This window comes from Asterias rubens, chromosome 15 (assembly GCF_902459465.1).
Source record: "Asterias rubens chromosome 15, eAstRub1.3, whole genome shotgun sequence".
Taxonomy (NCBI): Eukaryota; Metazoa; Echinodermata; class Asteroidea; order Forcipulatida; family Asteriidae; genus Asterias; species Asterias rubens.
This window is the reverse complement of record NC_047076.1, coordinates 1,318,254-1,343,341: the sequence shown is the minus strand read 5'-3', so window position 1 is coordinate 1,343,341 and position 25,088 is coordinate 1,318,254. Positions and strand designations below refer to the sequence as shown.

The following is a 25,088-nucleotide window of genomic DNA, read 5'->3' as shown; positions in this document are numbered from 1 at the left end:
CGTGAATTCACCAAGCCATCATCAGCGCCCTAGAAATTGTACAATTTACAAATTGTGCAATTAACGCCTGGCATATTCTTCAATGGAAGTCCCTCAGGTAGTTTACTGTATAGCTTTTTTTAAATATATTGCTTCCATTTGAGAAATCCTGTTTACTAATAAAACCACAGTGGTATCTTTTTTAGCCCAGGCAATTGATCTTTATAAATTACAGTCTTTTCGCTTTTGTCAAAAAAAAAATAATAAAAAATATTGTTAATTTTGTATTGTTTTTACTTACTCCAATGGTATCTCTGGTCACTGTATAACTTTTTATTTTATATTTTTACCATTTTAGAAATCCAGTCCATTGATAAAACCACTTAGTATCTTTTTAACCCTGGCAGTTGATCTTTAGAAATTGAATTCCCAACCTCCACTGCTGACCTGTGGTTAGAATGTGTGATGGATGACATGTATCTTTATATATATAAATTCCAGCATCTTTTCTTTCATCATGCTTGAACGAACATTATTCCCTCCTTTGTATGTTAAAGGTGTGGGGTGGTGCATTAATTGTGGGACTTTACAGGGAGGGCCTGAGTTCATGTTGCAAATAAAATTAACTTCAGACAGTGTGTGGACCACGGTTTCTGCCCACTGATTGGGCCGGACTTTATGTTATTAACAATAGACAGCGTTGGCTGATTGGATGAAGGTCGGTATACGTAGGTTCTAAAAGGCAACAAAATTATGTATGTGTGTCAATGTACTGACACCGGGTGGTGCCCGGTGTTCTTTTGTGTACGGTTAAACATGCGCCTTGTGCGGCGGTGCGCCTTGTCTGCTGACGTTTGTATTTTTGGGGGGTCATTTTAGGGTCCTGCGCCTTGTCCGCCGAGCGTCTTATACGCAGGAAAATACGGTACTTTGGAATTCTCTTCAAGTCTCTAGATTGTAACAAACCCAATGAGCAAACGAATTTCCATCAAAGAGACAAACTGTGGTCATATCTTCTAGGATTTAGTCAATAATTCTTATGTTTGCAAAAAAATAGTGAGTTGCCTGACGAAGTTTTCCTGCAATTATTTGACATTGAAGTCATTTTAAGGACATTTTGAGTAAGTCTCAATTTGGATAAAAGTAAAGTTTTTCCCTTGTTAACCAGAAGGAACGAAAAAAATGCCTGAGGAAACAAGGGTGATTGTTGCTGAAGTTAAACATTTGCTACAGGTTTAAAAAAAATAATAATAATAACAATAAATAAATAAAAAATTAAAATAAAAAAATCAGAATTTGCTACTCAATATCGACATTCAGTATGCAGAAAATAAATTCTTTCTAAAATATTTGCACAAAAAAAAGTAAATGGCCCGACATATCAACCCCATCTCAGTCTATCCCAGAGGCTAAATTTGTTGCCACACAAAATTTCTGTATCCTGCTCATTGAGAATTCTATCATGTATGTCCCCCTTTAATGCAGTACTATACAATAGAATGGCTTTAATCGCCATGCAGCATAATAACATATCTGCATATGGGGGTTTGTGAGACACTCTATACAATAAACCCATTCAGCTGCTCAACAGTCTTTTATTTATCATCAGCCGTGCTTATTGATTCCTGAATTTTACAGCCTGATTAAAAATTTCCAGCGCTCATAAACATAGAAACAGGCGTGTCTGCTCGAATAGTATCGCGTTATCGAGAAACGTACAAGGGTAAGTTTGATCATTTTTCAGAACATGATGCGATAATTGTAACTGTGTTGGATGGTTTATGTGTTCTGTGTGGTATGTTTATACTACATGTCTGTAGCGCTATTGCACTTAGTGAATTAAACGCACTTGTGGATGTTTTCATCTGGCGGCGTGTTATACATGTATGGTGTATGAAGGGGTAGGGTGTTGTGACTCATAGATGAACCGGAGTTGTGACATGGACCACGTAGGCTTAAATTATGTTAGGATGGGAGTGAAGGTCAGCTGCTAGAAGAGAAACTGTTTCTCTCATTGCTTGGAATCCATCTCTATCGTCCTTTCACATGTAAACACTAAGCCAATAGAAGAACACACATGTACATCAAATCTTGTATTTTACAGAGATTGCAATTTCAGATTTTTATAGATATTTAATATGAAGAAAATGAGCAAATCTGAAAATTTATTCAGCTGTTAGTTTCAGCTGTAACTGTTAAGTAGCAGTTATGACTGTTAATGTCAAAACTTCCCATTTGAGTACCTGGGGTCAATTTCACAAAGAGTTAGGACTAGTCCTAACTTAGGACTAGTCCTAGAAGATATTAAAAACTTAAGAGTTATCCTAAGTTAGGAAGAGTAACTCGTCCTAACTCAAGATAAGACGAGTAACTCTTTGTGAAATCGACCCGTGGTTCCACGAGGTGAAAAGGCAGAGATAGAAACCGCTGAGCCAACTGCCCTATAGTCTATATCATGCACATTGCAAACTTTGTTATTATTAGCATCAATTGGCTGATGTGTTTTAGAAGTCTTTGTTACTTTCATAGATGATGGAGTATAAACAATCCATCTTAGAGAACAATCCATTAAGCTATCAACATGAATACAGTTTGGTAACCACTGACTATGAGCATCAATTTATCTCAAAGCGGTGTAAAGTGAGAGACAAATTGCAAGAGTGATTATGGGTTTTAGCTTGGATTGATTTATTTTGGTTTAAGGAATGATTTAAGGCCCAGTGAACATTGGTCAAAATATGAAGCCCTTTGGGACGCACTTCATGTGTGAAAAAGCGCTATATAAAAACTGAATAATTATTGTTATATTGTTATTAGTTGTAGCATATGGTTTGAGCAGCCGTTCCTCCATTGATGCATTGCGTTATGCAGGTACACAACTCTAGTGTGTTGAGTCAGTTTCTATACGTTATGCGCTATTGTTGCTGTCTCTATTGTTTTTATGCAAATTCATCCTGACTAGGTTATATGGAGATACTCAAGGTACAAGGCTACAACAAAACTAAAATCATTGTTTGTTTAGAGTCGAGGTATCAAAACTGATATAAATTTATGAATAGGCTGTCGTATTTTGTAGTGAAATGGTTGCAGTTGAATGCAATATTTAACTGCAGACTACATTTGTCTACTTTTAGTAGTGGTAGATGTTTCCTTGGTTCTGAATGCTTTTTGAAAGTTACATTTGCATCAAAATAAGAAACACAACTCCACGCCAATGTTAAGGCAGTATGTCGTCCCTTTTGTAAAAAAAAAATTCTGATCAGTATTTTATTTTTTATTTTTTGTGCACTTGCTCCCATGAGTACTGAAACATCTCTAATTCAACGATTTATTTTACTTCCAGCCATTCTATTCATATAAATTAGACGCAAGCGAGGCAGTTTTTTCCCCTTTTTATTCTGATATTTTTTTGTTATTTTTTTGTGTGTGTGCTTGCTCCCAGTGAGTACTGTAACATTCCTGCCACAAATTTTCCGATTTATTTAACTTCAAGCCGCCATATTGAGATAAATAAGAAGCAAAGCCTGGGATGAATATTCCTGTCACGTTGTGTACACTCAAACACTGCCCTAGTGCCAAACAGCAAACATATGCAGCGTCGGAGCCCCTGCAGAACCATCGAGGTTTGAACACACAAAAACATGGCGCCACTTTCTCTCGTCCGCTGATAATTTGATTCTGTACTACCGTCATATAGACTGCTACAGTTGTACATCCATGTTGGGTTAATTATATTACAAGTGGTGGATGGGTTGGTGCCTTTTAGTGTGTGTGTTTGATTCTAGAGGTCAGTTGTAACCTTGGCCGACCTTTAATAAAAATTAACAGGAATCTGATATGTAGATTTGGTGGGTTTAAAGGCACTGGAACTTATTGGTAATTACTCAGAATAATTGTTAGCATAAATCTTACTTGGTAACAAGCAATGAAGAGCTGTTGATAGTATAAGACTTTGTGAGAAACGGGCTCCCTCTGAAGTAACGTAGTTTTGAGAAAGTGGTAATTTCTCACTTAAATAATAAAAGACTTCAGCTAAAAGCCTTTTATTGTGCATCTGATGAAAGCACACAAAGAAGTGCAATAAGGGTGTTTTTTCTTTCATTATTCTCTTGCAAGTTCGATCTCCAATTGAACCAAATGTGTCCAGTGCCTTTAATATGGTTCATGTTTGGGTAGTGATGTTGTTACAATTGCTTGTTTGGAGCGGTCTGGGTACGGCACGCCTTCATTCATACCTGACATTACGGCAGATTTCTATCAGTCATTCTTCAGTCGACTCGTGGATATTTGTCAGTCTCCTCGTGGCTCTAATGGCTGCTGCTTCTTAAACAATTAATATTTTTCTGGTGGGGTTTGTTTTGGGAGGCAATTTCACGCTCCGTTGATAGCTGAATCTAGTCTAAAATGTGGAAGGAATAAATTTACATTGAATTTGTAGGTATTTTTTTGCCTCGGGTTGTTCTGGATCTAGATTCAACATAAATTTTCATTTTGAGGGGATGTTGCAAATATTTAATTTTGTCCTCTGAACATCACGTTGGGAAAATTATTGATTAGGGGCCCATCTAATCCAGTTTACGATGATATAATAAATTAAGGAATAAAATTACACTGCCCTGCAAAATATACTTAGTAAGTATTTACTTTACAGCCATATTTTATTATCTTTAGCTGCACTCTTGTCAATTTTGCTTAATCCCCCATTTCACAGAGCTGCCAATCTCCCTGATTCCGCACTTGCTATGCTCTGATGAACAAATTAGAAAAGTTCCCATTAAATTGTTGAACGTAATGCTAGATATTGCCTTGATTGTGGTACAAAATCTCTCTGATTGCAAGATTCAAATATTGGCAGCTCTGCGTTTTTTAGTCATTCATTTTGTCACTGATGAATGTTTCTTATAGACCTTTATCATGCTGTCACAGTCTTGGTCATGTTCCCTGTTTCCAATTACAGTAATGAATGCTGACATTCATTGCACAAACATGGCACCAGACTATTGTTCCATCCAGACTCAGGCCGTGTCCGAAACGGCGACTTTGGCTACAGCTACGGCTAGATCGCGCGCGTCTGCCTATTCTTCAACACTGGTAGACGCGCTGATCTAGACGTAGCTGTAGCCGAAGTCGTCGTTTCGGACACGGCCTAAGTTTGGTTACAATGAGTTGGAATGGAGTAAAATCAAGATGGCCACACCGTGATAAAGGTCTATTGCATCATCAGTATTGGTTAAATGGTGATAAAGGTATATATAAACAAAATATAAAAATATTCTGAGTAACAGCTGTGTATAAGATGCATGTACACGAGAAGGTTATTATCGTTTTGTCTACAATGTATCCCCCCTTGATATTCTCGCAACTACTTCCCAACCTTTGTACCAAAATAGACAGAAATTCTAGATTCTCGCCCGAATATTCATCTACATGGAAAGAGACCCGGCGCAGAAATCAGTCGTTGGACGTTACATGTCACGCATGCATTGAGGCGCAATCCCTAGAGGTATACGGCAAAGCCCTTCCAGATAATTGAGAAAAAAATCTCTCTCCGTTCCCTACGAGTCCCTCCGTCGTATCTCACCATTAATCTCTGAAACCGGCGTGCTTTTACCTTATGAATATGTATAAGGCACGAAGGATAATGAATATGCATGAGGTGATGTGAGTGGGCACTTTGAGATTGTGTAGCCATTATCAATTCAGCAAAGATTTTGTAAGTGTTTTTGCAACACTGCTAATAGCTGCAGACACATTGGGTACAAAGTTTAAGGGATGGTTTAGTAAAAAACAACTTTTTTGAATGATCTTGTCTCCAGAAATACTAGAATGATTTAGAGAAGTTTGATCTCAAATCTTCTAGAAAATGCCTCACATTTTCCTAATATATATACATTTTTCTTTTAAGTAACAACAAAATGGCCTTACTTTTCGTGTCTTTTCCCCCAACGTTTCTGTTTCTAAATTGGGTGGGATTTTTTTTGTAGGTTTGAATTTCCGTTCAGTTTATTACCAGAGTCGGTTACAGACTATCAAGTTCCGCATAACGGACATTTTAGCAGAAATTCAATATCGCTCTGGAAAATTTCATTATTCAATTTCTGCGCCCTTTTAATTAATTTAATTACACACACTGTATTTTTTGAATAATTTTCCTTCAGTAGGACAACCTTCTCCATCATCCAAATAAAAAAAAACCTTGGGTGTGTGGTTCAAGCTACATATGTGTTTTTTTCTTTTGTAGTGTGGGAAAAACAAACAAAACATAATTTGTCTGCCACGAATTGTTTCAATTGATTTGATCGATCTAGAAAGAGCAGGTTGGACACAGTTGAAAATGCTAAAGGGTCGCCGTATGTTGTTCGGCAAAGTCCTGTACTGTGTTTTCCTTTCCTGTTTTTCTCTTGGGGAGGGTGGGGGACGTCCGTCGACGACGCCATGGTGCCGATCCCTTAGAAGTGCAAGTTTTATTGATCATTTAGAGATTGTAAACTAGGTCATCCGTTCACTGATGTGTTGTTTCAACTCAGATTTTTTTTTTTTCTGAGCTGCCGTGTGGTGGTCAAGAGAATCGGAGAGAGAAAAACAGATGCTGCAACGATTGTTTTTCTCCTTTTTGTTATTATTATGAGGTGAGGTTTGCAATAGCATCTTGGAAATCTTTTTTGATTACTGTTGATTCTGAAAAGAGCCGGTGGTTTATAACTGAATGTTTCGATCAGTGCTCCATTGTTTTTGTTTTATCTGTGAACCAGTTTTTAAGCGTTCATTTGACCAAAAAGTGTTTATGTTTTTGACCGAAAAGGTATGTATGAATGGGAATCAAAGTGTGTTGAATCGGTTTTCAACTAGTGGTTTAAACCTGCCGAGGCCTGGTTCTTGATAATTTACCTCGACTTCGTCTCGGTAAAATTATCAAGAACCAGGCCTCGTTTGGATTAAACCTCTAATTGAATACCTCTTCACCACACATTGATTCCCTTAATCATTTTAAGAAGGTAAAAAAGATGCTTGAAAATTTACAGCTCTCTTGATCTTGGCAGGAAGTCAAAATATAAAGACAACAAAATTGAAATTTTGTTCATAATATTCCAATTCTGATGTTCACACCATGAACATATAACAAAAATGAAGTGGTTCTTATTTGAGTCTGTATTCAAACATTGTTTTAGATACTAGTTTTCAATAAAACTGCTGGATCTATAAAGCCATTATACATCGTTTACAAACAAAAGTAGAATCGAGTGAATATTCCGTTGAGTGTTCCGTCTAGATCCGACGATACAATAGTCTTCTACCTCAAACCAGACAATCCCACCCTCTGACCATTTAGAACAAACAAAAACCCAACAGTCACTATTTATTCTCAATCCACCCAGCTGCTTATCATAACTACTCCCACCCAGTCCTAACAATCCTCTATGAAACTAGAAACAGCCCTTAGTGTTTCCCGGACTGAAAGTCCCTTTGTGGGAGTTGCTAGCTCGATGTTTGTTTGGGAACAATAGGGGCGCGTGTCGCCACGTGGCATAGGCTACACATTATACAGTCTTCGTGCCCAATCAAGCTTAATATGTGTGTTAATAGGGACATCTAACCGGATATTAGTATGATCACTGGCTACAGTGGTGTACAATGGATTATATGCACCGTAAAAACACAGTGACCTGGAAGCATTTGCTGCATGGGCGATTAGAAAAATATGTCACCTCAAAAAAATTGCTTGATTATTTTTGAGATGGGTGTCAACTTGTTGTTTCTGTTGATAAGGTGGCTACTGAATTTTGTTGGTTATTTTTGAGATGGATTTCAACTTGTTGGTTATGTTGATAAACGGTTATACTTAGATTGGACATAATCTAGTAGGTTTTTAGTCTGAGTGTTTTTTTCAATTTCCAATCAATCAACTAATTAATCAATCAATCACTCACTCAATTAATTCATTAATCAATCAATCAATCAATCATCAACATTTTCAAGTAGGCTACAAGGCCCTAACCAGGAATTGGTGGATTTTTAAATTATTTTTGTTTTGTTTTTTGTGCTTAATTCAAATGCACATTACCATACAGAGACTGAAATAGTCTGGTTCCTTTAGAATATAAAGATAATCAGTATTTGTTATTGATGTTGCACACAGGGACATACGCTTATGAGTTCTGGCACTGGAAACCTAAGAGATTTTTAACCAAAAAAAATAGCTGCTTCTATTTGATAAACAAACATGTTAGTATCTCGGCAATTAAGTCCCATCTGTCCAACCTATCACTGCAGTTCCAGAAATTAAAGCAATGACCTTTTTAAATAAGATCCTGTGTGGATTTTTAAGACGTTAGTTTGTGTGGGAAAGCTTCTTCCTTTAGTACCCTGCGGATCTTTATAATGACAATTATTGTCCTGGGTGTTAAAGATTATACTTAAGTGCCGCTTCTAACAAAAGCTTTTTGTAATCGCAGCGGAACGGAATGTTTAGTGTTTGTAATCAGCTCATTAAAGTTGCTTAGGTTAAAAGGCAATGGATGCTATTGGTAATTACTAAAAATAATCGTTAGTATAACAACCTACTTGGTAACGAGCAATGGAGAGCTGTTGATAGAATAAAACATTGTGAGAAACGGCTCCCTCTGAAGTAACTTTTTTTTATACTGAGTTATTTTTGTAACAGTTATCTAAAGAAAGGCAATTGCCTTCATGCCCCCTTGTCATTGCCTTGGTGCCCTTGAAATGCTCCAGTTGAAAGATACAATTTCCTCATAGGGTGCCCTTTGCCAAGGAGAAAATGCCTTGGTGCCCTTGCCCTTTCAAAAACGAAGCATACAGGCCTTAGTTTGTGTTCTATTTTGAATCAGTCTGGCAAAGACTGGGTTCATTCCAATTCAACTTCATCTCAACTTTCATTTTTACTTTAACTGCTGAGAGCGGAGACCATCATATAAGCCTGACTTTAAGAAACGTCAGCCTAGGAATGGTTGTGTCAGGGAGTGGATTTATTTGTGAGTAGATTGCAGACCAGGAATTTGGATTACTGTATGACATGTCACTTGTCAAATTCTGTGCGGTAATTTTAGCTCTTAATAAAAAGCTCGGAGCAGAATTTGGAAGGTTCAGATGGAATTGTGAAGAAATGTGTTGCCATGCTGCAGGAAATTCATTCACTAAGTTGGAAACTTGTCAGAAGAATTCTTGTTCAAAATCAAATTGAGAATGTATTTCTATAGATGAAAGATTTGATTCTCTCGTGTAGCCATTTTAAAGTAATCTCAGCGGTGCAAATAATATATATTTTTTAAAGCGTTGAGCAAAAAAAAAAGCCTGAGGGTTCAAAAGCAAGGGAGAGAGAGAGAGAGTGTAGACGGGGTAGGTTTTAAGGATTTTATTTTTTATCACGTGTCTATAGATGAAACATTGGCATCATCATGTAGCCCTTTCTAATTAATCTCAAAATTGCAAGCAAAGTTTCTTAAGAAAAGCGTTAGTCAAAGAGGGAGAGAGAGGGAGAGTGTGCGGTCATCAGGGTATATGTTTTTATGTGTGCACAGCTTCCCTAGAGCGCCGGAATGGTGTCTATGGAATTAACTCGGCCTGAACATCCTGTCTGAATAATGTGTCCTCGCGATCGCAGGATTTGCAGTGACATTTGGAAGCTGGAAACTCCTCGCGGTGGCAACAGCCTCATTTGCAATTCCAATGGTGTTGCCGTGCCCTGGAGCGTCAACCCGATATCTATTCATCTTAAAAAAGTCTCATATTTGCTCTTGCCGTGATAGACATTGCAAGTTGAAACGGGCGGAAGAAAGTGAAGGGAACGGCACAACGGAAGAAAAGAATAAAAACACGTCATAAGACGGGCACTTGCTCAGGTTATGTTTCAAGAAAAAGTTATCAACCCATTTTTAACATCCTGCCGTCTTGAAGATGAGATTCTCTCTAACGTCAGTTACCCCCGATCTTGATATCCATGGAGCTTTAAAAGAAATCACGTAGCTCAAGTGTGCATAGTAGCTTCTGTGTAAACCAGTAAAGTAGCCGTTAGGAATATTTGATGAGTTGGTAAATATAAGCGCTGTGTATCGCTAAGAGTGAGAGAAACAGAGAGAGTGAAATTCCTCGGCATGAACCGAGCAGCTGCTTAGCTGAGAAGCCAATCTCCGGCCTCCGTGTTGATTCTAACCGGTTACCGAGAAAGCAGGTACCGGTTAATCAGCATGCGTCAAAGCCGGAAATGGCTTTTGCGTGAACCCTCTTGAATCGGGGGAGAGTCCCAGGGGAAATTAAATGGCGCCAGTTGTCGGTCGCTTCCAAATCCAACAGGTTAGCTCAGCATCGACACACTGAGGGAAGGGAGGATTACCAATGAGAAAATTTCAAGGGTTGTTTGTTAGATAAATCTGTCGGTTGTTGTACTTTTTGGTGGTTTTTTTGGCATGGTGGAGATCACTTCCTTGAGTGAAACATCAGGCGTCGAATTGGACCAATGGTAGATTGGATATACATTGGAAATCTTCTGAAGCTTCTGACTAAAGAATTGGTCGCTATCGGTCAACTGGAACAGACAGCCTGTTTCTCTCTGGAACAGACAGCCTGTTTCTCTCTGGAACAGACAGCCTGTTGTTTCTCTCTGGAACAGACAGTCTGTTTCTCTCTGGAACAGACAGCCTGTTGTTTCTCTCTGGAACAGACAGCCTGTTGTTTCTCTCTGGAACAGACAGCCTGTTTCTCTCTGGAACAGACAGCCTGTTTCTCTCTGGAACAGACAGCCTGTTTCTCTCTGGAACAGACAGTCTGTTTCTCTCTGGAACAGACAGCCTGTTGTTTCTCTCTGGAACAGACAGCCTGTTTCTCTCTGGAACAGACAGCCTGTTTCTCTCTGGAACAGACAGCCTGTTTCTCTCTGGAACAGACAGCCTGTTTCTTTCTGGAACAGACAGTCTGTTTCTCTCTGGAACAGACAGTCTGTTTCTCTCTGGAACAGACAGTCTGTTTCTCTCTGGAACAGACAGCCTGTTTCTCTCTGGAACAGACAGCCTGTTGTTTCTCTCTGGAACAGACAGCCTGTTGTTTCTCTCTGGAACAGACAGCCTGTTTCTCTCTGGAACAGACAGCCTGTTGTTTCTCTCTGGAACAGACAGCCTGTTTCTCTCTGGAACAGACAGCCTGTTTCTCTCTGGAACAGACAGCCTGGTGTTTCTCTCTGGAACAGACAGCCTGTTTCTCTCTGGAACAGACAGCCTGTTGTTTCTCTCTGGAACAGACAGCCTGTTTCTCTCTGGAACAGACAGCCTGTTTCTCTCTGGAACAGACAGTCTGTTCTGCCCGACAAGGCGCTCGATCATGTCTCTCGCTCACGATACAAAAACAGTTCAAATGAAAGGGACAAAAGCTGAATATCACTGGTCAACATTTACTTTAAACAGATGAGTGTTAAAATGATGATTTTTACATGATCATTTGTTAATTTATTTATTTATTTATAGACAAACACGTCCCAACAAACTGTATACTGTTTGAATAGGCTCTTATTTCTCTCTAATCTCATATATTTTGCTAAGTTTCTGACAAACTGGTTCTTCTATAGGAAGACAATTTGTTTTTTAGGTCTACACGTAATGCTGTTTCAATTAGGCAGATTAGGCTAAAAAATAATTTGAAGTGGAATTAACCTCAATGCTTAATTAATTAAGACAGAGATTGACCAAAATGGCTAATATTCTGTTTTAATTGGATTTAGATAATTAATTCAGAACAATCGGAGAGCAACGATCAAGACATTTCATCAGACCATCGTCATTCCGTGTCTATTGAGTTCATCCGGCCAGACTAAAGCATCGTGTTCCAAAGTCATTGACTTTATATGCAAAAACATGCAGTGCCCCAAGCTAGGAGTGCATTGTACTTTGTGCAATACAACCTGTCCCTGGTAACCGCTAGCACTTGAATGGAAATTGAATTAATATAGAATGCTTACCAGGGATAATTGTTAGGATTGGAGATTCACTTAACAAGTCGGGACTTCTCAATTTGCTTCAAGAATTTTTTCGTACTAGAGGTGTGTTTTTTTAGTGATTATAATAGAAGTAGATTTTTTCTTTCTACTTTAATTTTCTGACATTTTCTGCTTTCAATGATTAGTATCTCATTCACTTTCAATCCAGAGCCAAATTTGATAGACCTGCTTAAGCAGTAACCATTTTCTGCTGAGCAAAAATGAGCAAGACATCAATAACAGATTGGTCGTGTTACATAATATTTTGGCTGGTAACTTTATTTTGGCAACCATAATTTTGTCATGCTTAGCAGAGGTTTTCCTCTTCGGTATATGATGTTGAAAAGTTGTTGTTTACTGCAAAATGAAAAGTATGTAATCCTCTTCCTTTGAGCTAGGAGTGCATTGTACTTTGTACAATACAACCTGTCCCTGGTAACCACTAGCACTTGAATGGAAATTGAATTAATATAGAATGCTTACCAGGGATAATTGTTAGGATTGGAGATTCACTTAACAAGTCGGGACTTCTCAATTTACTTCAAGAATTTTTTCGTACTAGAGGTGTTTTTTTTAGTGATTATAATAGAGATAGATTTTTTCTTTCTACTTTAATTGTCTGACATTTTCTGCTTTCAATGATTAGTATCTCATTCACTTTCAATCCAGAGCCAAATTTGATAGACCTGCTTAAGCAGTAACCATTTTCTGCTGAGCAAAAATGAGCAAGACACCAATAACAGATTGTACGTGTTACATAATATTTTGGCTGGTAACTTTATTTTGGCAACCATAATTTTGTCATGCTTAGCAGAGGTTTTCCTCCTCGTTGTTGCTTACTGCAAAATGAAAAGTATGTAATCCTCTTCCTTTGAGTTTTTTTTCTCAAAGAATATTGATCAAAACATCTCTTGTTTGACAAAAAAATTACCGTTTTTTTCTTCCTTAATAATACCAAGGGAGTCTGTCTCATGCTTGTGATGTTATTTCATTCGAATGACACTCAAATCTCCTCCCGCCCACATCTTATATTTCAAAATAATTCTCACATCTTGCTTCCTGCTTTTTTTCTAATCAGACATTTTCATTTTTTTCATTTCCGCAGACTCATATCACAGTTCTGGATGCACCAGCGGACGACAACTCCACACTGGTGATTCTGACTGTGGTCTTAGTGGCGTGTATAGTGGGCATCCTGATCGCGGTCATCACTGTCTACTGCTACCGACAGAAGTCCAGGATTCGAGCCAAGCTGAAGGGACTCGCGGCCAACGGGGGCGCTGTAGAGGGGGAAGCAACAGCTGATTATCAGGTAAACACGATTGGGATCTTTTGCGTGCTAGGTGGCGGCAGGCGCCCTGTAGTTTTCCATTTTATATGATGTACGTAGTATGCGCTCATTTCCAAGTACAATGAATTTATTTGCCCCTGAAAATCCCTCATTACTCAATCTGCTGAAGCTGTTACTAAACTGTGGACATGATGGATTTCACTTGCCAGTTGGGGGAAAGCTAGGATAAGCAGGGCCCAATTTCAGAGAGCTCCTTAAGAGCAAAAAGTAGTTATAAGCACAACAAAATTATGCTTACCAAAACACTACCAGTCAAACCATGTCACTTGAGACAATTTGCGACTGGTATCCTGCTCATTTCTGCTTAGCAGAAAATTGTTAAGCAATATTTTATCCAATGATGCAGTCAAAGGCAAGATTTCTACCGGGTAGATTACAGAGAAAGAACAACCCATGCCGCTAACCAAATCCCCAATTTTGCCCAAAGAATCAAAGATCTAGAAGTAGATTCCCAGACCAAGAGAAAAAGCCAACAACAACAACGACGAGATAACATCAGATGCGATCTTTACTGACAGTCTGTTGACATGGCCTTGGTACGCGTCCCCTCCAGTGATGCGTAACCCAATCGTTATCAAAACATACCGTACCCACTACTCCATGCCATTCTAATGGGTCAATCCAATATTCAAATCTTGGGATTCATTACCCTTATCAACAAACCCCCCTCTCTAAAGAAAGTGCATGCGACACTTAAAGGATACCCTAGTGCATCATAGCTTAAGGTCCCTTCCATCCACCCATGGCTAGCTGCGCTGACACGTAAAAAATGAAATTAACATTGGGAATGGCGATAAAGCTTTAGGTTGGGTGGTTGAGGATAGGGTTGGGATGTGGGGGAATGGTTGCTGGAAGCGAGATAAGGGTCAAGAGAGGAGTGGACACCTGACAGGTGGCTGTTTGTACCGAGGAGGAGGAGGAGGGGGGGGGGGACGGGAGGTAACTCCATCTACCCTAGTTTACTGCGACTAGATACGGATATCTCGTGAGACTTTGGTCTTTATCGGCTGCGATGATTGAAATGTGTTTGTGTGTGTAGGGAGGGAATAGAATCATTGTTGGTGTATGGTTTGCATGTATTACAGTTGTCATCGATTCAGCAAAATATATTATTTATGTGAAAGTTTTGTAAAAATGTTGACGTTTCGTATTCACAAATTTTGCTTATGGATTAATAATTGCATACTCAAATTTCTTTTCAAAACCGAAATAATACAATATTCATGAATTTTTCAATTGAAAGATATTTGAAAAGAAAAAAAAGGAGCACAAAGGGAGTGAAAGACCCTAAAGCAAACAAAAACCTTAGTTCTTTTAGGGATGAGAAAATATAAGACTTAAATTCAGACCTTTTTTGTGTCTGCCTGGTGAAAAAAATAGCTGTACTTCTTCAGATAAGAGGGGCTGAGTGTTTGATGTACTTGTCTAGTGCTGAGAACACTGTTCCCAGAAGCTCTTTGGAATCAATAACTCCAGGGGTCACCAAAATGTGGAAATGCCACCATTCTCCTAAAATTTTGACCCTAGTATTAGGCCCTTGTTACACACAAAATATGCTTTATACCAGATAAGGTTTCCATCACTGTCACATGTACAAGTTGTAACTGGTGCCCTGCTTATTTTTGCTAAACAGAAAGGTGGTAAGCTTGAGCAGCTCCAATGAATTTGCTTACTATTCTATTTATAATGTGTGTGTATTTGTCTATTTCAGGACTTGTGTAGGCAGCGCATGGCCAGTAAGTCTTCTGAGAAGCCAGAGCCATTGAGTCGAATCAGCAGTGTAGCCATGAGTGACGGTGCAGCACCAAGCCCATCTAGCCGTAGTAGTACTTCATCATGGAGTGAAGAACCGGTCCAGTCCAATATGGATATATCCACTGGGCATATAGTCCTGGTAAGTAACTAATGACTTCATGGTTATAATGGCTGGGCATATCGGACTGATTAAGTATCAACTAATGACTCAAGTGTTTATATTGACTGGGCATATTGGACTGATTTAGGGTATACATGTACAGTCCAGGTTACATGGATATTGATTGGGCATAAAAAATAGTCCTTAGTATCGACTAATGACTCCATGGTTATATGGACCAAGTTACACTACAACTCTTATATTGAATGGGCATGTTACTTGTTATTTAGCGAATGACTTCATGGTTATATTGGCTAGGCGTAGAATTCTATTACTGGACCAAGGAATTATATCAACAAGTTATATTGCCCAGTTAGTGGATTAATCAACAAGATCTTATTTTGTTTACCCACAAAGCATACTGAAAGAGATAATATCAACATGGCATATATTTCCGTCTAAAAGGATCGATCAATATTTTTTGCAAGTATCATCTAGCCTTAAATGGATTGATTAACATAGTCCTACATTCCCAATGGATAAGTCGACAGATCTTTATCCATGTTTCTTTTCTTCTTTTCTCAGTCGTACATGGAGGACCATCTACGTAACAAAGACAGGTTAACGAAGGAGTGGGAGGCGCTATGTAGGTACGAGCCAGACTCAAGCAGCACTAAGATGGGTGCCCTGCCTGCCAATGTACCCAAGAATCGCTACCAAGGGGTCCTGCCATGTAAGTAACATTCATTTATGTTTTCTTGTTATTTAGTAATGAGCAAATAGCTTACCAACCAAAATGACATAATTTTAATTCAATTCAATTCAATTCAATGAAAAAAACTTTAATCATCCTTTGCAGGCAATTACAATAGCAGACCAGCTCCATATAAAAATATTAAGAGAAATATACAATTATACAATCATTTAAAAATATAAAGATTACTTGACAAAATGACAAGGCAGATTATGTACAAATGGTTGAAACCACAGCAATTATATCAGGTGACATGTGGTATAAATGCAAAAAACATTAAATGGTCTGATGTTTCAACCCTAGCAGAATCTTTCGAGAATACTCTGCTAGGATCGTAAAGTATCTGTTGTAGAGTAAGACTTTGAAATAATTTTTGCCCTCTAGACATCTAGAGAGAAATAATTATCTTGAAGGCATGATTAGGGTTGGATTTGTAATTATGAAGATTTAGGTTTATTTTATTTATTTTTAATATATTAATATTTTTTTTTTTGGGGGGGGGGTAAAAGTGAAATATTAGCAGTACAAATTGTGAAATGTAAGGTTAAATTTTAGGTACAATTGAAAGTGCAAAAGGAATTGTGAAATGTGAAGAGTAGTTTTGAAATATCTGCTGGAAGGATTGGGATATCCAAATTGAAGTTTTAGGTGAAGTTGAAATAATTGCAGAATTGTTTTTGAAATGAAAAGTGAAATTGTCAGTGAAATTGAAATACCTGCAGAAAGAGTTGTGAAATTTGAAGTGAAATATTAGGTGAAATTGACATACACTATCTGCAGAAAGAATCATGAAATGTTAAGTGAAATTACTTGAAGCAGGAAATCATCTGGCGTTGATTCATGCTTGTTTTCTTTCGGAGTTGCCTCAAGTAGACAAGAATACCTTGATTTTATATAATCTTACAACAAAACCACCGAAATCCATCTCCCTTTAAGGGATGTTAAATCGCTTCAAAATAAAGTGCTGAGTGATTTTTCATTTCATATAAATAAACCCTAGTTGACATCAGGCATGTCGAATGGCCATCTTCACAAGCACTGACAACCCAAACTTGAGTTAATCAAAAACAGTAAATGGCCTCACACAGGAATGAAGTCCAGTTGCTTTTGTCATTGATTGATGAAGCACTTTCCAGCTTAGAAAAGAATAATGCTGGACATATCTCAATGAAATGATGCCGCTTTGACGAAGCTTTGCTCTTTCTTTTCACGGTTGACCCCTTCTTCCTAAGAATGCGCGGCACTCTTCATCTAAATTTAACCACTTTTAGAGACATTAATTTTGCGGTTGCCTTCACCGCGATCGATAATATGTTGGATGATTTTCTTTTGCTTGAGGGACGCAACATGAGGTTTGTGATATCTAGGTTAAGTACAATCCTTCAACAGAATGACAAGTCGGAAGAGATGACATTATTAGGAATGATATTCTTTATACTTTAGCCTGATTTCATGGTTTTGTTTTGCCTTTTTAAATTTGTTTTAAAAAGGTGATCTAATAGCTTGAAAATATATTAAGAACCGGCATTATTAGGTATGATACTCTACATACTTGCTTTTGGTAAAATCAAAGAAAGGTGATCATATAGCCTAAAAAAATATATTTTTAGCCTTCGAGAAAGACTGCTAGGGTCGAAACGTAAGGCCATTAAATATTTTTTGCTTTTATCCAACCACAATATAAGTTATCACACAAGCGGGAGTGGAATACGGAAAAATATAGCGCGTCTGCGACCCATATCCAACGAGGCCGAAGGCCAAGTTGGATATGGGACGCAGACGCGCTATATTTTCCGTATTTCCACGAGCACGCGTGTGATAGTGTATCTATTTTCAAGCAAACTTGGCGTGTGACCATAGAACACACAAGACGCAGGTTTTTACGTACTTGAAGATAAGGACCTAAAATAGGTCCTTGTGGTTGGTAAGCAGTTAGCAACAGCTATTTCTTTTTTGTCAAATATATTAAACCTTACACTTTATGAACAAGTAGGTCAGCTCTTCTACATTTTTTCTAAGGACCAAATTATAATGCCTGCTATAAATTTGATACAAGAAATGCTTGCATATGGAAGTATGGAAACTTTGTGTAAACTCTATCACCCGAGTGTACTGTCTGTCATCTTACACATGTTCGTATTTATATATGCCGTGACATGGTACCATTTTCTAGGCCGGAAAGCTCTGACTAAAGTTACTCAAGCAAGAGTATATTTGCTTTTGCAAAGTACGTCTTATCCTTAATCAAGGTTTTCTCGCCGTTATAAAAACCTTCAAACCGAAAGATTTTTGTTTTCTTCGTCCGCAAGTGTTGCAATCAGGAAAAGCCTGGATTGACAACTTGGGCTGAGGCCGTTAGAAACTGGGCCACAGAATGAGATGATGGTGATTGATATTTGCATGGTGATCTGTGGGACTAGGAGGGTAACACACAAAGGAATTCGATGTGCGGAAACATTGTGTCTTAATCAAGTTCTCTTACGATGCTTAAAGAAAATCAGCGGGTTTGGAAATTCAAAACCTCACTTGGTGAGAAAGTGTCATCAGTACTCTAGGCTTGGGTGCTTCAAGATAATAATAATAATAATAACCCATTTTTATATAGCGCTTTTCACACCCGCAGTGCGTCCCAAAGCGCTTCACATTATTACCCCTGGTCACTGGGCCTTAAATCACTCCTTAAAGGGTCGATGTAACTTTTGTAGGACAAAAAACACAATGTTCACAGATTTACACTAAACTTACACAGTTTGAAAATAATTTTCGTCTCATGATTCGAAAATTATTTTAATCATTTACAAACGTATTTTCATGACATTGTTTTACTCATTTCTCAAAAACTACTGCACCTCAGTAAGTAATATTTGAAGGGGAAGCTTTCCACTATCATTATCTTCAAACCCTGTAAGTTTAATGTAAATCTGTTGACATTTTGAAAAAGTACCCAAATCCTTTAAACCATCTCAGCTCCCTGGTACTGGAGGCAATACACCTTGACGATGATGTAAATTGTACAAGGCCTTGTCACATACAGTACATGTAAGACAACTTTTCCAGGGAGCTTGGAGGCAACCAACTGCAGTGCACATGATGGTTCTTCAAACAATGTCTTACAATCCCTAAGAAAATTATATGAAAATTCAAATGTGAAAGCCTTTTAGAAAATGATACTTCCTTTATGGAGGTGCCCTTTAGTATAGAAAAGTGTCTTGCCCTAATATATTTTCCTGTAATTTGACCCTTGGTAGCCATCAGAAATTTAGGGGCTGAATTGAGTTTTATTTTTTACATCATTAAGAAAGGTTAAAGGAAGGTTAACAATTAAGAAAGGTTTTAAATAATAACAATACACACAAAGTAGACAATTTGAAAAAGTTAAACAAAATATTTTTAATATGGATTGATCTGGCCATTAATCTGTATTAATCTGGTTATTAATCCATTAACCCAGGTTCATTTAATTCATCAGGATTAGCTAAGCCAAATCTAGGTCAAATTTTCCATGTCGAGTATTGAATGAGCAATTAGCTTAGATGTACCAGACTGGATTTAACCAAGCATCGAACCAGATTGAAATTACTCTATCTTATACAGCGAGAAACCTTTCAGCTGGGCCGACTTGGGAATAAAACCAGATTAAAACGGTCATTAACCAGATTAAAGCAGCCATTAACTAGGTTAAAGCGGTCATTAACCTGGTTAAAGCAGACATTGTGTTGATTTGAATCAGTTGGTAACCTGCATAGAATCTGTACGGAATTTCATTCAGAAATAATCAAACAAAAATTAATTGAGGATCATTGACTCATACATGAAACAAAATTCAATCAAGAAATATTTGTTGTTTGTTGGTTGGTTAGTTTTATTATTGGTTTTTTTGTTATGAACATTTTTTAATCTATTGATTTATGCCCTGGGTATTGTAATCTTTTTTGTTACGCTCTTTTTGGGGGGTTTGGTTTGTATGCGCCTAGGAATAAGTTTAGTCTTAGATAGATGGCGCTTTACAAGTTTTAATTATTATTATTACTATAGACGGTGTAGCCAAATTCTTAGCAGAAACAGTTACTTTTTTTCTTAATTGTAACATTTCCAATTTGTTTTTGTTGACTAGAAACTAACGGAATTGTCTTTTTTATGTCTTGATTGCAAACAAAATTCTTGTCACCTCCGATACATACATGTAGGTACACGTATGCGTTTCTATGCGCATGTAATGTTCAGTACAACAGGAGTATCCATTGTTGGAGCATCATAACAACCACATAACATGTAATCCTTCACAGATTCTTGTTTCTAAACTGTTTTTCTTTTGTTTATTTATTTGTTTTAATTACAGACGATCACACACGGGTTTTACTGAATGACTCGACCAATGCACAGAACTCTGACTACATCAATGCAAGCTCAATAGTAAGTTTTTAAAAACAAACTCACTGTCAAACTCCGATTATAATCACTATTTTCACTTCCTTTTTTTTTTAAAGTCCGAACCTGACGACAAATTGCCTGATCAGAACTGATCTCCCAAATCCGGTCATCAATTTTTAAATCATCCTCAATAATGAAAGGATTCCTCCAGATAAATAATTAATCACGGGAAAATGTTGCGGAGAAAGAAAAAAAAACTCACAACATGAGATGGATGATGATGAGATAAGGAGGAGAGGATAATGGATTTGAGGAGTAGATTGAGATGCCTCCATCCTTTGCATCTCTAAGACCTCTCGAGACAAAAACCTGAGTGGTTAGCATAGATTCAGGTCAGAGTTATACTTCTATGGACCCGTAAGATGACACAATAATTGACCACTCCAGTCGACTGTCAATCTTGAGATTAAGTCAGGTATAGCAAGACTACTCTCTCGGACAGAATTCTCTCCGTCTCTCAGAATGTGGCGAGATCTTAGTCCAAAATATTAGCTGTTCTAGATTCTCTCATTCAATTAAAGGTCAGGTCGGGGTCCTATACTGCATTACTTCGTTTTAGATGTGTGTTATGAGATGAGAGATTGGGAGGAGCATAGAAATGAAACGTGATAGATTGCTTGAGGTTTTAAACTCTTTATTAAAAATTGCAAAGAATAGTGAATGGCCTGGCGTTTCGACCCTAGCAAAGTGTTTCTACGTTGTTTTAGACTGGTGTTCTGAGAGACGGGGAGGAGTGAAGAGATAGAACGTGATAAATTACTTGAGATTTTTAACTCTTTATTAAAAACGGCAAAGAATGGCCTTGTGTTTTCTACCCTAGCAGAGTCTTTCTAGAAAGCTAAATGGCAACACGACACACATAAATAGGTATATAAGCATAACAGAATCAAGTATAAAAGTGGTATTATTTTAATAGAGAGAGAGACAGTAGAGGGGGGGGGGGGCAGAAAGCATACAAAAATAAAATACTATTGTAACAAAGAAACAATATACTGCAAATGACAATATGTCGTTTGTTTTCAGATTCTATGTTGTAAAGAAATGCAAGTTCGTTCCAAGTAAGGCTTTAAGCCACTCTTGGTAAGGGGCCGTAGAAGAAATTCCTTAAGACTGATTGCAGGATGGGGGAAACATTCCCCCGGCAAGGAGTTCCAGATGAGATAAATGCAATACGTGAAATAAAGCTGTTGGGATGGCGCCTATACATGTAGTTCTACATCTCAGCAAAAACGAGAGTGTATGGATGAAAACAAGCAGATAGCCTGGTTTCACGCTCAAACAAATTAGAATTTCAAATTTTGTTTGTATGGAATTTTCCAAATAAAAATGAGTAAAAGTGAATAATATTAAATTCCTCTTTGGGATCTATCAAGCCTTCAGTTCATTTTCTCCCCCCTCTTTTTTATTCAAATGAATGGTTTTTATTAATTTGAAACCTAGCGTCAATAGTGGATTTATTTACTCAACCAAGGAGGAGTATGCAGTATCACAGTTAGGCTGCTCTTAATCACTCGCACTCTAATTTAAATCTGGTCACTCATTTATTTGAAGAAAGGGAAAACTCATCCCAGTTGTTGAATATTAACAACTGTTTATCCGCCATCATTCACTGTGTGATGAAACTCCGATGAGAGACATAGCGCAGTTGCCGCTGTTTGGACTGCGCCTGGGTCTCAACAAAGCAAATACTATCAACCACTACAGGGGTCAAATTTCATTTTCCAATCATTGCATGATTAATCTACCAACCGGTACACCGTAAAATTACACCGGTCTCTCCCAAGCTGTTGTGTCGGGTAGCAGTAAGAGTCGTTAACAGCATTTTTTTTGCAGTTTGGCGCTGGAGGGCCGACTTAGTTAATACGAGGCGGTGGGGACTGACGGCGTATCGCGTATCTGCTGGAATTAAGATTATGACGCCGTTTTCTAACGACTCTCTGGTCCCTACAGGACTTGGGAATGTCAGATGAGGAGAAAATCGAGGACTAATCATATGAGAAGAAGAAAAATTGCGGAGGGCGAATGAATCTGTTGTGAACAATTACGCAGAGATTCAGTAGACCTGAGTATTAAACTGTGACAAGAATGAGTTTGTATCGTTTTATAAAACCAGAGACCCTATGTTTAGTCCATGCCTTGAGCCTATGATTAAAATTGTTGCCAGAGATAAGAGAGTCCAAAAAAACTGAGTATTTAATATTGAACCAGAATGAAGATTGTATCAACTTATAAAACCAGAGATCCTATAAATGCTTAGTCCGTGCCTCGAGCTTCGTGATTAAAATCTTTGCCAGAGATAAGAAAGTCAAAAAAATTGATTCGCATGTTGTAAACCCTAGAGTGATAGGCAATCAACGGGCGACAAAATTATACCTTCAAGACAAATAAGTATTGCATCTTAACTTGTGAATCAGACTTTCAATTTTATTGTTGTGAAGGCAGGGTTCCCCGATGCACAAGCTAGCTATCGGGTCAATATGCGCAAAATATGTGCTGAAACCTAGCGATACGCAGGAGTTATTTTTTAAATAAGTAACTACTATTTACTAATTTCACACAAATCATGAAGATAAAAACCATGTATATGCTGCAGGTTTCACATTAGGGCATTTAAAACCAAGATACCACCAAGTAGAAAACATTTCTAAGACTTTATTTCAATTCAGCTTATTAGCTTCCAAAATGGTAATGTAGCATGCACTGTAACAAAAGTTGCCTCTTGCGACAAGGCCCTAAAACTAGTCAACAGTACAGTGTGTGCTTTACTGATGTTCAGATTGATCTTTCTTATATCCTAACTGGTTTTGTTTTTACTCCTTGCAGGCTGATGCTGATCCTAGGAACCCAGCTTACATCGCTGCTCAAGCTCCTCTTCCATCCACGGTAGCGGACTTCTGGCAGGTAAGAACATCTTCCTCTCTCTTTTATCCACTCCTTAAGTCACTCTTGTTACACCCCTATGGTCTGACACCCCTACTTTTTTCCTAAAACCCTAACCCTAACCCTAACCCTATACACTATACACTAGCGTGTAAACTTCAGGGGTGGTTTCGTATCATGGGGTTTTAGAACATAGGGTTGTCAGAACATAGAACAGTCACCGTCTTGTTTCATCCACTCCTTTTGTCACTCTTGTTTCATTCGTGGAAGTAACAGGGAAAAATAAAACCACAAAAAAAAACCCAGGAATTTCTTTAAATTGATTTATCTCACCCAACAGCACAAATTAGCGCCAATAACAGGATTCATAGGAAATGAGAAGAAGGGCTCAGTTTTAGATGTGGGAGGAAATCCCCAGATGGGGGGAAAACCCATGCAATCAAGTAGAGACTGAAAACCCCATCGGCGTGCAAGGCTCTGGGCCCAATTTCATAGAGCTGCTAAGCACAAAAATTTGCTAAGCATGAAAATTCTTCCCTGATAAAAACCGGATTACCAGCCAAATTACCATTTGTTACATAGTGCTTGTTACTGGTATTCAGCTTTTGTTTGCTTATCCTGAAAATCACATGGAAATTTGGTTGGTAAACCTGTTTTTATCGAGGAAGAAATTTCATGCTAAGCAAATTTTTGTGCTTAGCAGCTCTATGAAGTTGGGCCCTGGTCTGAGGTGGGATTCACACCAGGGTTCACAGAGAGGTGAACGGCAGGGAAAGAAACCCCTGAGGCAACCTGATCCCCCAGTTTCATTTTACCCATGGTACGTGCTAAGAATTGATTAAGTTTATAACTATACAGTATTGGATGTACATAGTGTTACTGCAGTGTGCTGGGTGGACTTGGTCATTTTGTTTATTAGAGGCTTATAGGATTTGAGGCATTGAGGCTTGTTCACTGGCATAATTCTGCCTATAGGGGGCGCTGTTATACTTAAGTGGATTGAGGAAAAAATTATTTAAAAAAGACAAGTTTGGTTGAATCGTGATTGTGGGCATAAGTTACCTAGTGCATATTACTCTAATGCTGAACTAAAACCCGTGAGACCTCAAAATCAACATTCATTATGGAACACCCAAACAGATGTTTTTTTATCCATCCACGTCTGCGACCACTTACATCACCGACTTTGTCCCTTACACAATTTTGAATTTATTAGCACTGGAAATTTGAGTCTGGAGTGATTTGTCACTTGAGGGTGTTTCTCTTCGACAGAGAGTTTTTGAGATGATGCGAGACGATCGCTTTGAAGGGAAGCAGGTTTTGTAAGAGTATAGTGTTGCAGTTAACGTTAGTTGCCGTCTGCACCAAGTGAGGTATCAACTAGTGCAATAACATCTTAGAGTACTCTCGCAGCTTGACTCAAGTCCTCTCCAATTTCATACATCTTTTACCCGTCCAAAGAATATGTCATCTGAACACGCCATGCCCGTGGCTTATGAAAGTTATGCCGAAAACACAGAGAGGGAATACGTCATGTTGATAGCGTTAAGGTGCAAACTTGAATTTGACCTGAAATACGTGAATATATCCAAGATGACAAGCATGTTAATCAAACCAAACTGTAAATTAATAATGAAAGTATATTTCTTTATATCAAGATTTTTTTACAGACTTCTCTATTGAGTTTAATAAGAAAATATTTATTACTTCATCAAACTAAAATTTTAATAAATAAACAGAAATATATATATATTAAAAATCAAGGAGTACAATATGCTAAGGACTTAGCAATACAATATAATACAATATTTATTACTTAATTGTGTAACAAATTATTTATGGATATTTTATAAAATTG

At 37.9% G+C, this 25,088-nt stretch overlaps 1 protein-coding gene across 1 annotated transcript in view; it reads left to right on the top strand.

The window, feature by feature from the left end:
* LOC117300201 (receptor-type tyrosine-protein phosphatase N2-like) overlaps positions 1 to 25,088 on the top strand; it is a 56,492-nt gene that overhangs the window by 12,573 nt on the left and 18,831 nt on the right. The window contains exons 2-6 of the mRNA XM_033783925.1: positions 13,065 to 13,271; positions 15,022 to 15,204; positions 15,751 to 15,898; positions 20,259 to 20,332; positions 23,174 to 23,251. Coding sequence (XP_033639816.1) covers positions 13,065 to 13,271; positions 15,022 to 15,204; positions 15,751 to 15,898; positions 20,259 to 20,332; positions 23,174 to 23,251 — 690 coding nt within the window. The remainder of the gene's footprint in view (positions 1 to 13,064; positions 13,272 to 15,021; positions 15,205 to 15,750; positions 15,899 to 20,258; positions 20,333 to 23,173; positions 23,252 to 25,088) is intronic.